The 17,983-nt window shown below is 43.2% G+C and overlaps 2 protein-coding genes across 6 annotated transcripts in view; both read left to right on the top strand.

The window, feature by feature from the left end:
* LOC139534163 (ras association domain-containing protein 3-like) overlaps nt 1-6,558 on the top strand; it is a 56,046-nt gene extending 49,488 nt beyond the window's left edge. For all 5 annotated transcript variants that reach the window (XM_071333000.1, XM_071333002.1, XM_071333003.1 and 2 more), the window contains 4 exons: nt 1,240-1,392; nt 1,505-1,592; nt 3,166-3,281; nt 3,369-6,558. In XM_071333000.1, the coding sequence (XP_071189101.1) occupies nt 1,240-1,392; nt 1,505-1,592; nt 3,166-3,281; nt 3,369-3,518 (507 nt within the window). In that variant the 3' untranslated portion in view covers nt 3,519-6,558. The remainder of the gene's footprint in view (nt 1-1,239; nt 1,393-1,504; nt 1,593-3,165; nt 3,282-3,368) is intronic.
* Nucleotides 6,559-13,991: 7,433 nt separating this feature from the next.
* The window catches only part of LOC139534162 (ras-related and estrogen-regulated growth inhibitor-like), a 62,709-nt gene continuing 58,717 nt past the window's right edge, over nt 13,992-17,983 (top strand). The window contains exon 1 of the mRNA XM_071332999.1: nt 13,992-14,411. The gene's annotated coding sequence lies outside the window, so the exon portion shown is untranslated. The remainder of the gene's footprint in view (nt 14,412-17,983) is intronic.

The following is a 17,983-nucleotide window of genomic DNA, read 5'->3' as shown; positions in this document are numbered from 1 at the left end:
CACATGTTCACCAGACTAGCTGTCTGGAACAGGCCTGTCTGAGAGAGATGTATCAGATGAATAACTGTAGCATGCTTATTTCCTTCTGGGGATGGGTCAAAGTTCGAAACCACTGTTCTTTTGATTCACATTGATGCCCATCTAGTCCATGCGCTCAGACCTGTCAGTCATCTAAAAACATGCAGTCAGGCTGGCATAATGACTCTACTGCGGTCTTGTCTTCTTTAGAATGTCTTTGTTTTCTCGCCTCTTTGTGTCCCTGATCTGTCCATCTATCGCAACCACAAGTCACTCTTTGTTCTTTCTCTGTAGAACCATAACGCCGTGATGGTGCATTTTAGTAGTGGCAGTCAGCTGATTTGATGCGTTTCATCTCTTCTCCTTTAATGACCTTCTCTCTCACCCTTCTAAACACCAGTGGTGGAAAAAGTACCCAATTTGTCATACTTGAGTAAAAGTAAAGAAACCTTAATAGAAAATGAATCAAGTAAAAGTGAGTCACCCAGTAAAATACTACTTTAGTAAAAGTCTAAAATTATTTGCTTTTAAATATACTTAAGTATCAAAATTAAAAGTATGAATCATTTCTAATTCCTTATATTAAGCAAACCAGACGGCACTATATTTTGTAAAAAAAAAAAAATGTAAAAGAAGAAAAGTTAGATAGCCAGAGGCACACTCCAACACTCAGTCTTTTACAAACAAAGCATGTTTAGTGAGTCCGTCAGATCAGAGGCAGTAGGGATGACCAGGGATTTTCTCTTTAGATGTGTGTGAATTGGACCCTTTTCCTGTCCTGCTAAGCATTCAAATGTAACGAGTACTTTTGGGCGTAAGGGAAAATGTATGGAGTAAAAAGTACATTATTTTCTTTAAGAATGTAGTGAAGTATAAGTTGTCAAAAATATAAATAGTAAAGTAACCCCAAAAAACAACTTAAGTAAAAATACTTTAAAGCACTACTTAAGTAACTTTACACCACTGCTAAACACTCTCTCACACACACAGTGCTGTCCCGTCCACAGGGGGATGGCATGTGAAGTAATGGGCTTAAAGATGGGCCCACAAATCTGGGCTCCATCTGGTAACTAATGTTAAGCCCCCACCCACCCCATCATCTGGTCATCTCTCACACAGACATGACAGAGCTTACTGTGTGTGGTGTGCGAACATGAGTGCTTGTGTACCTGTTCTGTGTTGCCCTGCAGTATCCTAACCGGTCTCTCTCCCTCCCTGTAGAACCCCAGTGGTGTGTATACGGGGTTCATCAAGGTGCAGTTGGAGCTGAGGAGACCCGTCACAGTACGAGGTGGGGGAGGAGAGGAGGCCTTCTACCTCCCCCAGGGGGCGATTAACACTCTTCACATCAGCTCCAACAACACCGTACGACAGGTGGGTCTCACACACACACAGAGTTACGTACAACCTGCGTGCAGTGATTTGTAGAAAATGGCTATGATTATATATGAACACCGATGCTAATCTTTAACGTTGTTTCTATCAGGTGATTCAAGCCCTATTGACCAAGTTCACCGTAGCTGACAACCCTGCTAAATATGCCCTGTACAAACGCTGCCGCAGGGATGAGCATGGTAGGTGTGTGTGTGTGTGTGTGTGTGTGTGTGGTGTCTGTTTTTCTGGCTATAGGAGACATTGTAGTTGGTTTGTCATGCCATAGATGCCAGTCTGTGTTAGTTGGCTGGATAGCATGCATGCCAGAACTGGGCTGGTGTCTGAACATAGTGTGTGTGGGTATCTGTAGGGTTTAGGGTGTGTATTTTTAGACGCCTCGCCCTCATGTTGCTGAATGTCACAGGCCTGTCCCCACACACAAACCGTGTACAGCAGCAGCTGTTCTCAACCAGCCAGCCTGTGGAGAGAAGTCCACAACAGGTTTCAGTACAGTTTACAGTAGCAGCCGGTGTCTTGTTCTTCTGTCGCCCCCCCCCCACTACTGTTTTAGTTCTTCCTGTTTTAAGGCTCTGCTAGATAAGATTGAGAGGGCAACTCGCTGGTGAGGTTCAGCGTGGACCTTCACCCGGCTCAGAGTCCGAGACCCCCAGCAGACAAGCAAAGCTGGATCAGTCCCTATACCACAGAGCAGGAGATAAGCCCATCTTACTGAAGACTGGGTGGGGTTAGGGGTAGAGTAGTCGGGAATAGGAGTACAGGTAGCGAATATGTCAGACTTCCAGCCGAGTTGCAGTGCCGACCGTGCAGTCGGTCACGGTCTGTCTAATCTCACACTGTTGTAATCCGACAGCTCTTCATTATGTCAAGGGAAATGCGCACACCCGCTATCCACGACCTCTGGGACAACGTGACTCGAATGCTACCTCTGACGTGTGTGTGGTGTTTTCCCTTCGTTAAATGAAGAGGGGAGGTCTAGACAGTATACTGTGGTCCAATTAAAAACACGGGGGGGGGGCTTGTGTGTGCTGGGCTGTGTGGGGCACGGACTCAGTTCGTAATGGTTAGGATATGTAGCGTCATAAATCTGACCCTAGATCTGTGGTTTCTGCGTGATCTATGAGGAAGGGTAAATGTATGCATGTCTATGTAACTTATGACCCATTGCGATGGTGGCGTAAACTTAAAGCCCCTGCCTGCAGCAAGAAATGCCACGGTGATGTCTGAATCCGGCATGGAATGCGGGTCTCTCCCAGTCCTGCTGAGATGGACGGCTAAAGTACTGTACCACCATGGCACCATCTGGTACATAGCTGTGTAGAGCTATTCCCCTTCACCAGCTGTGTTTTTAACAGGGGAGCCTGAAGGCTAGGCCTAGCAGGCAGGCGGGAGCCTCTACTGTAGAGGGACAGGCTGAGAGCATGTGGTGGTGTCTCTGGATATGGAGCATGCAGGAGGGTTTAGCGCTGCCTGGTGACTTGACTCGCATGAAAGACTTCGGTCTCTGATCTGACAGGGCCAGTGTGGTTTACCCGTATTTTATTTACCCGTATGCGTGTGTATTTCTGTGTGTGCTTAATCAATGGTTGTTTTCCTTGCGCACACACCACTTTGGCCTATCCCCAGTTTCCCAAGCTCTCATTAGTGTTTTTACAGCACCCCCCCCCGACTTGACATTGAGCCCTTTTGTAGAATGAACCCTAATAATCATGCATTATAACCACAGAATATTATTGTGTGTGTTTCCTCCTGTAGAGTACATGTGTAGGCTGTCGGAGGGAGAGCATCCGTTGTTCCTGCGTCTGCTAGCAGGTCCCAACACCGACACGCTGGGCTTTGTCCTGAGAGAACAGCAGACTGGCGAGGTCATGGTAAGACACACACTGAACTCCCACACACACACACACTAAATACACACTCGCGCTCCCTGTATTAACCATACCTCTCTCCTCTTCCAGTGGGAAGCGTTCTCCATCCCAGAGTTGGGTAACTTCCTAAGGATGCTGGAGAAGGAGGAGACTGAGCGGGTGTGTTCCGTGACGCGTCGCTACGACAACTACAGACTCAAACTGCAGGAGGCCATGAGAGCAGCTGGGGGGCCGGGGTAAATACTGCCCCTGGAGGAGAGGGGGCTGGGAACCAGAATCCAGTCTGAGGGACACTGAGGGGGAAACTGGTCCAACCTGATTCAGAAACTGGAGAGAGACAGACAGCTGGAATAAACTCCAGATTATACCTGTGGACCCTATGTGCAATACACTAGATGGACACTAGAGGTCATCTGTGGTTCCACTGCATTCAGCCTGGACTTTGCATTAAGCACTCAAGACTCAAGAGACTACCTCCATGTCTTTACTGAGTAGACCTACACCCCCGTGTGCCATATCCACTCTTCTGTTCACTCTCTTCTGATCCTTCTGGTTATTGCAATTTTTTTATTCTTTTGGAATGACCTTTTTGAACACGTGAATGATTCAAACCCCCAAATATTTGAATCAATTTATTTTGCATTTTTATTTAATTGGTGGATGCAAGGGTTTGTACATATTGTCGTTTTTAATTTATGTGGGTGAAGCTTTGTTCTGTTTCTTTGCTGAAATTGTTTTATTGTGTTCTATGAAGGCGTGGCAGCAATCCGACCCCCATAGGGACCGACTCGTGTGCTCACTGATTTCTCTCACAGGGGTTAATGCACAGAAAACATATCGGCAACATAAAGGCTAGACTGGTTTATCATGGAAAGGACACAGTATTAGATGGACAAGATGAAATAGAAACTAGAAAAGGCAAATGATACAAACCAGAATAAGACTGGTGTATTTAAACTGAAGGTTGTGATGGTCTTGAAAGGCGAAGCATATTTGGTGCCGTTTGTAGAGTCTGACAGTCACAAGCTGTTTGGGGTTTAGAGGTCAGGATGGAAGTGTGACAGCTTGTGACCAGAACGACAGTGGAGTTTGAGCTGACCGCTCACCTTTGACCTCTGGACAGCGTCTAGTCGTATCAGAGGAGAAGGGGTTAGTGCTGTGAGAATGGAAAGATTTTAGGAAGTTGACTAATGGTTTTAGAGGAAGTAGATAAGTAACTAAAGACTGTGTAAAAAAAACAAACAAATGAAATGGAATTGACAAACAAGAGTTTTTGGAGTTCCGTGTTAAAAGAGATTGTCTATGCCGAGAAAGTTCATGGCCTCTGTTGGAGCCAGCGCCAGGCCGGTGGCCACAGATAACATGGTCAGGAATAGCAGCAAAGGACAACGGCTATGTTCCTGTTCCTCTGGTAGTCATTGAACATGGCTACATCTGTGCTAATCTGCTTCAGGGCTGGTAGGATAAATGCTTTTAATCAGTCTTACCAGTGTGTGAACCCTGAAGCAAAGCTGCATGTCCCATGCAGAAAGCACGACACATCAGGAAATGGATGTGCTAACAGACCAAAGAGACTAGTCCGTTTTATTGTAGAGGTGACGTCACATGGCCATGTGTTCAGTCTCCTAGACTAGGAGAAAGCGGCTAGAACCTGTTGCTTTGAAGTTCTCGCATTTTGCCTCCCTGTCCATCGCGCTCTCTCTCTCCTGTATTTACATCTCTACCAGGGTTGTATCCATCTTCTGGTAGTTACAGGGGAGGTCATTTGAACAGAGACTGTACTTTGGAATAGATGGACAATCAATTGAATGGACAGAGCAACTAGTGAGCGCATTTTGGGCCATCAACCCTCGGCACAGTTTCAAAATACTCTGACCAAATGCAAGAATATATGTTGATTTGGCGTGTTTAAAAGCCTTGTTGTTTATCTGCCAGTACTATATGACGTTCTTTCTGATGGTACTGCGTTTAGTTGCCATGTTTATCTCTATAGAAAGAGTAGTGGTGTGGATATATAGCCCCACCTTATGGATAACTGCTGTAACTGTCCTCTCGGGCTGCCTGTTGGTGATACGATGTTGCTTATGTTTTCCTGTTCTATAACCGAAGCTATTATAAAATGTTTGGATTTATTTTAGGTTTTGCCTGGTGCTCCTAGAGGCCTCTCAAATTAAGGGAACATTTTATAGCTAGAGTTTATTATAAGGGGTTACACACCCAGAACTTAATTTACGTTTAAACACTGGGTTAATGGAGTTAGATATGGTAAAATAATCTGTCACATTTTATATCCTAAAGCCATTATTTTCTTTGCAAGCCTTGCTAAATGGTGTTGCAAAGCACAGTGTTACATTGACAGATACCACTGGGCCTGTGTTAGCTAGTTAGAGGTCTGCACATCTCAGCGTCAGGGCTTTGAATCAGACAAGTTAATATCTATCTACAGAGCTTCTATCGGACCAGTTTACGATCTACTGAAGCTTCTGGGCACTTTACCTTTTAATTCAGGGATTTTTCTTTGCCTTCTCTATTTACCAGATGCCAAGCTTCCACTATAATTCTACACAATGTTTCATAATTAGGCCTTATTGAAATGTGTGGCTTTTATGAAAGATGTAAGGTGTTTCTAAAACGTGATGTTTATACAAGCTCCTGTATGATTTGTTAGACTGTGAAAGTTGGTTTATCTTCAATTGTATCATGTTATGGGCAGTGCTATCTGGTTAGCTTTGTTATGTCTGGGATGTAGGAGGATGACTGCTAAAGTAACCCATATAAATATACTATAAAGCATGCATTATCTACACCTAATGCATATAGGCCTACTATGTGGATCTTAGGAACCAGTACTGTTGAACTTGGAAATGTATGAAAGTTTTTATAGATAAACATCAACTAGTTAGATGCATAACTGTTATTTGCCAAAGATTGCTAGCCCCCCTGTCTCTTCAGCTATGCTCTTTGTAATGTTCTACGCTGCAGTGCTACATGCAGAGACTGTAAGATCTAAACCTGGAATGATTCTGCTGACGCTGTTAGTGATGGTTCAGTACCAGGATGTGGATGAACACAGCAGCTGTGGGCTCAGCTTGGAGGAGACGGGATGGAACTGACATGTTATAATGAAAAAAAAAAAGTTGCTATATTCTATTTATATTGTTGATGATGCAGATTTATTTTTGTAGGTAACTTTTTTTTCTTTTTGGGGGGATTGTTACCAAATGTGGCCTTCTCTAAAGGACTGAATTCATCTATTAAAGTTTTAAATTGTACAAAAAAAGGGAACATTGGTGAATCCAATGATCTGGCCACTGAAATCAAAAATGCAGAACTAATAATGAGACCTGACTGCACTCCTATAGGCAGCTCCTAAAGGGGCAAACAGCAGTTGCTACGTAAGATGGCGTCCTCGTCGATGATCTCCTCCACCTCTCCAGTACACACAGCCATACTGGGGGTAGCTCATTAAGGTGTTGCAGTAGTACAAGGGCTGTGCAGCATAGCAGGGTCATCTGCATCAATAGGTGGGCAAGTCAGCGGTCGCCCAGGTGTATGTCACCTGCGCATAGATCTCCGGTTTCTACACCGGAATGTCTGCCTGTGTGCCCGGGGTCTCTGGAGTGAGCTTCTTCCTGTGGACTTTGGAGGCTGCGCCAGTGTCAAGCAGCCTCTTCATCATCCCGCGTATCTCTGAGGTCAGGTCTTTCGTGTAGGTGGCTGTGAACTCAACTTACAGTCCTGCTCTCTTCTTCCTCTGAGCCTGAATAGCATCTCGGTGATGTTATTGGGAGGGCTCTCTAGGGGCCGGGCTGGGGAAGCCCAGACAATCTTTTCCCCTATTGGATACATTTAATCCCTTTCAAATTAATTTACAGAGCTATAGACGTTAAGACACCATCCATGATATCAAAATTCTAGTTTTAACCATGTTTTGAGGTTATGCACTTTTGTTTACATCGACCTTGTTTACAAAAACTGGAGTAAAGCAAGCTTATATTTGGGGTTCTTACAGGACAGTTAAAGGGCAACGCCAGCACTTTTCAACTTAATTTTCATTATTTACAGCACAATACCAGGGTTAACATGTGTGAAACGGCGCATTTCTACGTTTTGTTGGGTGGGGGGAAATAATACGGGATTTTCAAGTAGTGACATTTGCAGTGACAAGGGGAGCTTAAAAATACACTCCCTTGGGCTAGAAACTTGTTGCAGGTTTTGAAAATATATATATATATTTTTTAAACTTTTAATCCTACCCTTTGTCACAAAGAAGCTTTTATTTTTTAGGACCTTTTTAAACACAGATAATAGAAGCATGCTGTTTACACATACAGTATGTAGACAGGTTTGGTGCTTCAGATGACTGAGGTTGAAAAGTTGCGGAATTGCCCTTTAAACTAAGCTCAGGAAGAATTTATAGGTGTATATTCTTCAAGAATCAATGGTTACATATTAATTCATAAGTCCAAAAATGGATGTAGACTTGAACAAAAACATTTATGCAAAATGCAACAATTTCAAAGATTTTACTGACTTACATTTCATATAAGGAAATCATTCAATTGAAAAGAATTCATTAGGCCCTAATCTATGGATTTCACATAACTGGGAATACAGATCTGCATCTGTTGGTCACAGATACCTTCAAAAAAATGTTAGGGGCGTGGGTCAGAAACCAGTCAGTATCTGGTGTGACCACCATTTGCCTCATGCAGCGTGACACATCTTCACATTAGAGTTAATCAGGCTGTTGATTGTGGAATGTTTTCTCACTCCACTTCAATGGCTGTGTGAAGTTGCTGGATCTTGACGGGAACTGGAACACACTGTCGTACACGTCGATCCAGAGCATCTCAAACATGCTCAATGGGTGGCATGTCTGGTGAGTATGCAGGCCATGGAAGAACTGGGACATTTTTAGCTTCCAGGAATTGTGTACAGATCCTTGCGCCTCAGGATCTCGTCAAGGAATCAGTGCATTCAAATTACCATTGATAAAATGTAATTGTATTCATTGTCCGTAGCTTATGCTAGGCCATACCATAACCCCACCGCAACCATGGGGCACTCCGTTTTCAGCATTGACATCAGCAAGTCGCTCACCCACACAACGCAATACAGGTGGTCTGTGGTTGTGAGGCCGGTTGGACGTATTGCCAAATTCTCAAAAATTACTTATGATAGAGAAATGAACATTAAATTCTGGCAACAGCTCTGGTGGACATTTCTGCAGTGAGCATGCCAATTGCGCGCTCCCTCAACTTGAGACATCTATGGCATTGTGTTGTGTGACAAAACATTTTAGAGTGGCCTTTTATGGTCCCCAGCACAAGGTGCACCTGTGTAATGATCATGCTGTTTAATCAGCTTCTTGATATGCCACACCTGTCAGATGGATGGATTATCTTGGCAAAAGAGAAATGCTCACTAACAGGAATGCAAAAAAATGTGTGGGCCTGCGTCTAGCTGATCTTGGGTGTAATCATTAGACCAACAGTTGCAAACGAGAGTTTCTATTGGACAAATTCAGGTATGTTTATCCCCGTTTTCCCTTTGCTTCCGTTTAAGATAGTTTTTTTTTTTTTTTCAACAGAATCGGCGGAATGAATACATCCCTGATCACGAGTAAACACTGTTCACTTTCATAGCAGCCAAGTTGCATTCCTTCTCGCATCTCTTCTCACCTCTTCCCTTCGCGTGTGGACTTCAATGCACAATACATCAGCTGTATGTGACCAGGCGAAAAAACCTTTCCAAGCCAAACCGTTACACACAGCCTACATCACTGTCACCATATTAGCTAAAGTAACGTCAAAGTTAGCATAGCTAATAGAACTAAAGTGTTAGTAAACCCGCTACAATCATGCAGTAACATTACAGTGTACAGTAAGCAGTTCCACCAGCAGGCCTCGGTGGCAATAAATTAGTAATACTAAAAGCTTACCTTGACTTGGAAGAGTTCGTGTTGTGTTGGAAAGTCATAGCCAGCAAGCTAACATAGCATCCCTCTGTTTGAGGAGGGTGTTTCAGTATGCTAAACTAGCTAGCTGCATTTGCTAGCTAAGTAAGTGAAACTGGAAAAAAAGTACAATCTCTCTCTGTCGCTATTTCTCTCTTGCATCTCCTTCATTTAGGAAGAAATTGATTTGTTCAAAACTGTTCAACTATTGTCTTTTTCTTAATTTGAGTCAACTACTCACCACATCTTATACACTGCAGTGCTAGCTAGCTGAAGTTTATGCTTTCAGTACTAGATGAATTCTCTTATGCTTTGATTGGGTGGACAACATGTCAGTTCATGCTGCAAGATCTCTGATAGGCTGGAGGACATCCTCCGGCTACATCATTGTGCAACCCTACAGAGTGCTGTTGAGGCTACTGTAGACCTGTTTTAATCAATTATTTGGTGATGCGATTATATTTAGTATAGTTATACCTAATAATGATAACTTTTTTATGTTTTACAGTTCATGAAATTCACTGAGGAGGATGGTCCTCCCCTTCCTCCTCTGAGGAGCCTCCACTGATACAAAAGTATGTGGACACCCCTTCAAATTAGTGGATTCGGCTATTTCAGCCACACCCGTTGCTGACAGGTGTATTAAATCGAGCACACAGCTGTGCAATCTCCATAGACAAACATTGGTAGTAGAAAGGCCTTACTGAAGAGCTCAATGACTTTCAACGTGGCACCGTCATATGATGCCATCTTTCCAACAAGTCAGTTCGTCAAATTTCTGCCCTGCTAGAGCTGTATCGGTCAACTATAAGTGCTGTTATTGTGAAGTAGAAACGTCTTGGAGTAACAACGGCTTAGCCGCGAAGTGGAAGGCCACACAAGCTCACAGAACGGAACAGCCGAGTGCTGAAGCGCGTAGAACATAAAAATCGTCTGTCCTCGGTTGCAACACTCACTACTGAGTTCCAAACTGCCTCATTGGGAGCTTCATGAAATGGGTTTCCATGGCCAAGCAGCCGCACACAAGCCTAAGATCACTGTGCGTAATGCCAAGCGTCGGCTGGAGTGGTGTAAAGCTCGCCACCATTGGACTCTGCAGCAGTGGAAATGTGTTCTCTGGAGTGATGACTCACGCTTCACCATCTGGCAGTCCGACGAACGAATCTGGGTTTGGTGGATGCCAGGAGAATGCTATTTTCCCCAATTTATAGTGCCAACTGTAAAGTTTTGTGGAGGAGGAATAATGGTCTTTCATGGTTTGGGCTAGGCCCCTTAGTTCCAGTGAAGGGAAATTTTAAAGCTACAGCATACAATGACATTCTAGTTTGGCGAAGGCTCTTTCCTGTTTCAGCATAACAATGCCCCCATGCACAAACCGAGGTCCATAAAGAAATGGTTTGTTGAGATTGGTGTGGAAGAACTTGACTGGCCTGCACAAAGCCCTGACCTCAACCCCATCAAACACCTTTGTGATGAATTGGAACACAGACTGCGTGCCAGGCCTAATCGGCCAACATCAGTGCCCGACCTCACTAATGCTCTTGTGGCTGAATGGAAGCAAGTCCCTGCAGTAATGTTCCAACATCTAGTGGAAAGCCTTCCCAGAAGAGTGGAGGCTGTTATAGCAGCAAAGGGGGGACCAACTTCATATCAATGCCCGTGATTTTGGAATGAGACGTTCGATGAGCAGGTGTCCACATACCTTTGGTCATGTAGTGTGTATATATGTGAAATTAATCATTCAATTTGATGTTAATACTATGTAAAGCATCTAATCATGTTGCAATATGATTACGAAATAATAGCCTAATATAGGCCTATTCAACCACAGTTGAGGAAAAAGTCAGTGGTTGTATTCGCTAAAAGTTTTTATAAAAATTGTGAATTTCAGTACCCCTCTGAAGGATTGCAGTTGGACAAACATAGATAGGCCTACAGGTAAACATTTTCAGAATAGACGAATCAATGTTGTTGCTAGCAAATCACGCGACTAGTTATCAAAACTCAAGTTGAGCATTCCTCAGCTAGGCCTACATAACCTGTTTCAAGCATCCATGACATTACCCTGAAGAAGCTACAGTGATGACGAAACATTGGTGTTTTACCCAATACATTCTTGAGAGCTTACATATAGTGTGCGATCTTTTTCCTCCCTCCCCCGCTTCTCTGTACCCATACGAGCGTGCACACTGCACTCTTCCAGCAGTCAGAAGTTATTTTGAGTGTTTGTTAGTAGGTCTGAGAGTAGAGTAGTACTTACTTATTGAGTCCAACTTGGTAAATTGTTTTATCAATCATTATCATGATGAAAAAAAACACAGAGGCAGATCAGAATCAGAATAAACTCCAATCACAGGTAAAGACTGGTTAGAGTTTAGGCATTAAACTCCTAAATCTTAAGGTTAGGCATAACTCAGAAGGGTTAAGGTTTGGGATAGGCTTACAACAAAAATCTCTAAAACAACTTCTATGGCTGGATAGAAAGATGTTTACGCCCATGCCATGCCAGTCCACAATGCCCTAGCAAAACCAAAACCTATTTGAAGATAACATCGCTCACTGTTGCCCCTAGTGGCTGGTTTCCAAGTAATTTCCTGACGTAGTCAGACATGGATGGATGTTGAATACTGACTTGTATCATGGGTGACCTGGCTAAATTAGCTATGAATGTAAGAAATTTAAGTCAAGTTAATTTGTATTTTTTTTGCTATGATCAGATGTTAGCCCACCCCCCTTTACCCTCTCTTTGAGCAGTAGGCTATAAGCTTGCTTTCAGTGGGGTGAGTGTATTTTGCAAAAAATAAAGGCTAATAATATACAGTACACTCTTGGCATTCTCTCAACCAGCTTCACCTAGAATGCTTTTCCAACAGTCTTGAAGGAATAACCATATATACTTAGGACTTGGCTGCTTTTCCTTCACTCTGCGGTCCAACTCATCCCACACCATCTCAATTGGGTTGTGGTCGAGTGATTGTGGAGGCTAGGTCATCTGATGCAGCACTCCATTACTCTCCTTCTTGGTCAAATAGCCCTTATACAGCCTGGATGTGTGTTGGGTCACTGTCCTGTTGAAAAACCACTAAGCGCAAACCAGATGGGATGGCGTATTGCTGCAGAATGCTGTGGTAGCCATGCTGGTTAAGTGTGCCTTGAATTTGAAATAAATCACTGACAGTCACCAGAAAAGCACCCCCACACCATCGCACCTCTTCTTCCATGCTTCACGGTGGGAACCACACATGGGGAGATCATCCTTTAACCTACTCTGCGCCTCACAAAGACACAGCGGTTGGAACCAAAAATCTCAAATTTGGACTCATCAGACCAAAGGACAAATTTCCACCTGTCTGTTACTTGAACTCTGTGAAGCATTTATTTGGGCTGCAATTTTTGAGGCTGGTAATTCTAATGAACTTATCCTCTGCAGCAGAGGTAACTCTGGGTCTTCCTTTCCTGTGGTGGTCCTCATGAGAGCCAGTTTCATCATAGCGCTTGATGGTTTTTGCGACAGCACATGAAGAAACTTAAAGTTCTTGAAATTTTCTGAATTGACTGACCTTCATGTCTTAAAGTAACGATGGACTGTCGTTTCTCTTTGCTTATTTGAGCTGTTCTTGCCATAATATGGACTTGGTCTTTTACCCAATAGGGCTATCTTCTGTATACCACCCCTACCTTGTCACAACACAACTGAATGGCTCAAACGCATTAAGAAGGAAAGAAATTCTGCAAATTAACTTTCAACAAGGCACACCTGTTAATTGAAATGCATTCCAGGTGACTATCTTTTGAAGCTGGTTGAGAGAATGCCAAGAGTTAGCAAATAGTGGCTAATTTGAAGAATTTGAATTATAAAATATATTTTGATTTGTTTAACTTTTTTGGTTACTACATGATTCTATATCTGTTATTTTATAGTTTTGATGTCTTAACTATTATTCTACAATGTAGAAAATAGCTAAAAATAAAGAAAAACCCTTGAATGAGTAGGTGTGTCAACTTTTGACTGGTACTGTATATTTTAAATGTTGGCTTCAGAGGCATTAGATAATTAGCTATGAATGTAAGACGTTTCTGTCAATTCTTTTTTTTTTGGCGAGGGGGGCACTTTAAGCACCTGCCCCTCCAAAGGTCTGTACATGTCCCTGCTCATATGGTTCCACAGTTGTATCTGAATATAAAGCTGGAATTCTGACCAACCTTGCTCTCTGTATCGCCAGTCTGGTGGACTTTGGAGAAAACGTTCCTCTCATCCAAACAGACTATCACTGTGTATCAGGGAATGTCAAAAAAAGATCAAATAGCCCTCTTTTTCTCACAAACTGCACAACAGATCTCAAATGGAATGAAGGCCACCTTATTTACACATCCTTTATCAACTTGTTGAAAAAAAAAAAAATGTAAGCAACGGTAACTAAGGATTCTGATTATAAGAAAACATAGGACAGGTCAACAGACATTTCCTCTCCGACCAATTTACAGCATGTGACATTTTAAATGTTCAAATACATCCAATCTCAGTAAGATCAACCTTATCCAAATAGTGTAAACATAACCATATCATATACTTGCTGCAAAATTAGGCTACAGAGAGCGAGAGAGAGAGGCTATGCTCTTGCACTTTCCCACAATATCCGTCTTAAATTAGTAATCAATCATTACTTTCAGTACAATACCATGATAGATCGATTGATTATTCAAATGACATTGTAACATAATTACATATTTGTTCACCTTTGAGTGTAGCCTACGGTGTTTTTATTTCATTTTACTGACGGTAGAGGGCCCTAGTGTCCTCCGCTTCCATCTGCAACAGATGCAACGGTATGCAGCACGCCAATGTGCTATCAAAAACTCAAGTTCAGCAGCGCCACTCCGTGTCTTGCAGCTGACCCTCGTTTGGAGATACCTTGACAGTGCTTGTGGTTGACCACGGTTCAGACTGCTTTGATCAGAGGACAAGTAGCGGTGTCCACCTTGCGCTCCTCTCTTCAGGAACGCTGGGTCCGAATCTGTTGGATTCTCTTTGGGAACGCTGGGTCCGAATCTGTTGGATTCGAGTCAAGACATCGCCTCTCCTTGTTACAAGCTGTAGAAACATTGATTAACTTTTGTTCCTCCATCGCAGCTGCTTTCAGAACAAGGATTGTTTTACACTGACCAATCGTTTGGTGAGTCAACCTTTTATTATGAGATGAAGGTTTCTTGTTTCTTGGTGTCCAAAAGTAACCTAACTGAAGTCACCTGGTTGTTCATAGGGCTACAACTGTAAAAATGACTTAGTTAGTCAGCTTAGTTTATTTTACTTCATATGTATTTCTCATTATTTTTCTAACGTAATTATGCAGCCTCCCTTTCTATTTCCACATACGCGTTGGTTCCACGTCAATTGCATGTTATTGTCAACTGTAGACTAATGATGTGACACATCTCCTACCTACCTGTAGCCAACAACTATGATAACTTTCTACGTTTTCATATTGAATAGGAACAAATAATTAAAGCACACTCTGTCACATGCGGCAGCCATAGTGGTTAGTATGTTGGGCTAGTAACCCACCGAAAGGTAGCTAGTTCGAATACCCGAGCCGACAAAGTGAAAATCTGTCGCTGTGCCCTTGGGCAAGGCTCTTGACCCTAATTTGATCCAGGTGCGCCATACTACTATGGCTGACCCTGTAAAACACATTTCACTGCACCTATCTGGTGTATGTGACATAAAACATCTATATACTAAAGAAAGGGCCATAAACATTGGAACAAATGCATCCCATTGTATTATCACATGCAAATATAACTGTATTTCAATTATATCTGTAGGTCTATTAAAATGCTCAAGGAAAGACATTTCATGAGAGCAACATTACTTGAAGCGATACATTGTTTTTTCATACTATAAAAACATAAACAATGGAGAAAACTTTGTTTTGATAAGGCAAGACAGTTGTGGTAAGCCCAATAAGGTATTTATAGTCATATTATTCCAAAAAAAGGGGTATATCATTAATTGAAACGACTAGAAGTGTTACATACTGTGGCTTTAATGTACAAGATGATCTACTATGTCAGTTACCCCCATCGCCTGTGCAAGACAAGCAGTGAGAATTATCACATTGCTGCTCATTTCGCATTCATGTCATCTAAGACTTGAGCTGGCTGTGTGGAGTGTTGTGTAACAGATCTGATCTTCTCAGAGCACACACACACTCAGAGCAGAGTTCAACACAGGTTTGGCGGGAGGACTGCCAAGTTTCAGCTACTGCTTTATACCATAAGCTCAATGTGACAGAATGAAATAATGGCATTTCACATTGTGAGATCTTTCAATGTATATCCTACGATGTGTCCTTCAGCTGACCATCTGGAAAAATTGGAATTTTATTATATTATTCAGGCAGGGTGCAGCCTACTGAAATACACACAATTAGCGTTTAACCTTTTCAACAACTTCAACAGAAATTGAACATTGAATTACAACTTTGCTAACGTCATTTGCCACATTGACTCTGATAAACAGTGCATTTATGAACAGTGCACACATCAGACAGGTTTTTAGTGTCCCTTTTGGAAAAGCTGTGGTTTTTAGAGGTCTTTCTTTAGCGTGTGGTCCACTATGCTCAAAGCACTCAGTCAGGTCTCCACCCAGGGTTTTGAAGCATGCAGCCTGTAATCTGTCTACTGAAGGAACTACGACACACACCACATTCACTGCGGACGCCACGTTAAATGACATAAATGGCATTGGGGACTGGGCATGGGCACAGAGCTCTGGCTTTGGCGTGGAAAGAAAAATAAATGTGCTTATTTTGAATGTTTAGACAAGGTCTCGAGTGTACAGCCCTCAGGTGAAATCCCAGCACGTTTAATTTCTCACCCTCGCTTTTAACAGGCTTTGATGGTATTTTCTTAAGCAATGGATCTTAAAGTAGTGTAGAACACAATTATACAGAGAGGCAATGCACCTATCGCCCATATCTTCCCTCCACTCCCATCTCTCTTCTCCTTATTGTTCTCTCACACACACCACCATACAGTATGCTCAGATCTCACTATTGCCCAAGGCTCTTTGCGGCAGGATTCGTTATTCATTTTAAACTCCAGATGTGTTCAATTTGTCACCAAGTCTCCCCCGGGCTCGTTTCCCCCCTTACCACTTAGCAGCCACTTAACGCAATCCATCACAGGCCTTATTGAGGCTATTCATCTGGCCTCCCCTTTAGATTTGGATTACAGATAGGGTAGTGTGGGCCGTGGGGGAACCTGTGGTACATGAAGTTGAGCCAATAAATGGCCAAGTGCCAGGGAAGTGACACTGACGTTAGCAACGCGAGGGAGTTAAGTGATGGATTCCTCCTCCCCGTCTCCTCACCTTGGGTCTATTTGACCAAGGTGGGTGGGTGCTCAGACGATGCTAACCTCACAGATGGGGAATGTTGTTTAAATGTTGTTGTTACGTTGCAATACGTGTGTCCCCAAACCGAGACAGACGTTGGAGCCAGACGGATAGACCGGGATGTTCCAGTCTAGAACCTTCAGCTTCCCTTGGCAGGAGAGAGAAAGTTGTGAGATAGATGATGCTCATTTCTCACACAGCTCTGGAGAGAGAGACAGGGCTTGGCACTGCAGCCCCTAGTGCAGCAGCATAGAGCTGTATAAACCCAGAGTGGTGGTGTGGCCACAGACAGAGGTCTCCTCTCTTTATTGGGTCTGGATGGGGAAATGGAGGGATAGATGAGGGGAGGGATGGAGAGGATGACCTCAGCGATGTTGACTGAGGCACTCGTTTGCCACTCGAGCACCTTCGGGAGGCTAGGACAGGGCACAGATGGTGCACAATCATACCATATAAGGGCTCAATTTGAGAGGGAAGGCTAGGAGAGTGCTGTGTGACTGTACACAACAAGTCAGTGAAGGAGTGAGTGGTATTGAGGGATGGCTGTCGATGGCACCAGTGCCAGGATCTGAGAGATTGCGATTGGCTAATCGGAGGTGATTCACCGCACTTCTTGAGCTCAGCCAACCTGGTGTCAAATAAACAATGGCTGTGTCTCAAAAGGCACTGCATTCCATATATAGTGTACAGGGCCCATACTCTAGTCAAAAGTGGTTCTCTATGTATGGAATAGGGTGCCATTTGCAACGCAGACAATTTCACTCCGTATATATATGGTGTACTGAGCAGCACCCATTTTCTAAATGAGGGGGGAAAAACACAGTGCTAGAACATCATTGGGGCTGCCAGCCCAGGACTTAGACATACATTTGCACTATGTGATAATTAAACAGTGTTTATTTCTCTAGTTGAAGAGAAAATGTGCATTCATTTCCCGTCATTCCTCATAAAAAGGTGAAGCAATGCACTATGCGTGATGTTTAGAGTTTATTTCTGTCAGTTATCTTCAGTGCCAGCAGCAACACAGCTCGGCTGGTTTCTGGCTAAACAGATTAGTGCAGAATTGACTGCTATTTAGAGCACGGAATCATTTGCTTTATTTCTGAATGAATAATTCAGAAGACTGCCCTCCCACATATGCTCCCCCTCTCTCTCCCACACCAGCTCAGATACTAATGCAGCTGCTAACAGCCTTCCACGCAACAAAAAATGATTATGTGACTCATATCAGTGGTGATGCTGTTGCCCGCGGTAACGGAGATGAGGCAGATGGGCCTCATCCATCACTTCAGTAGGTGTGAGCATGTGTGTGTCTGTGTGTGTCAGGGCTAAGCCATTGATTAACAGGAG

The sequence above is a fragment of the Salvelinus alpinus genome, chromosome 11 (assembly GCF_045679555.1).
Source record: "Salvelinus alpinus chromosome 11, SLU_Salpinus.1, whole genome shotgun sequence".
Classification (NCBI taxonomy): domain Eukaryota; kingdom Metazoa; phylum Chordata; class Actinopteri; order Salmoniformes; family Salmonidae; genus Salvelinus; species Salvelinus alpinus.
Note: the sequence above shows the minus strand (reverse complement) of the source record. Positions and strands in the feature narration are given on the sequence as shown.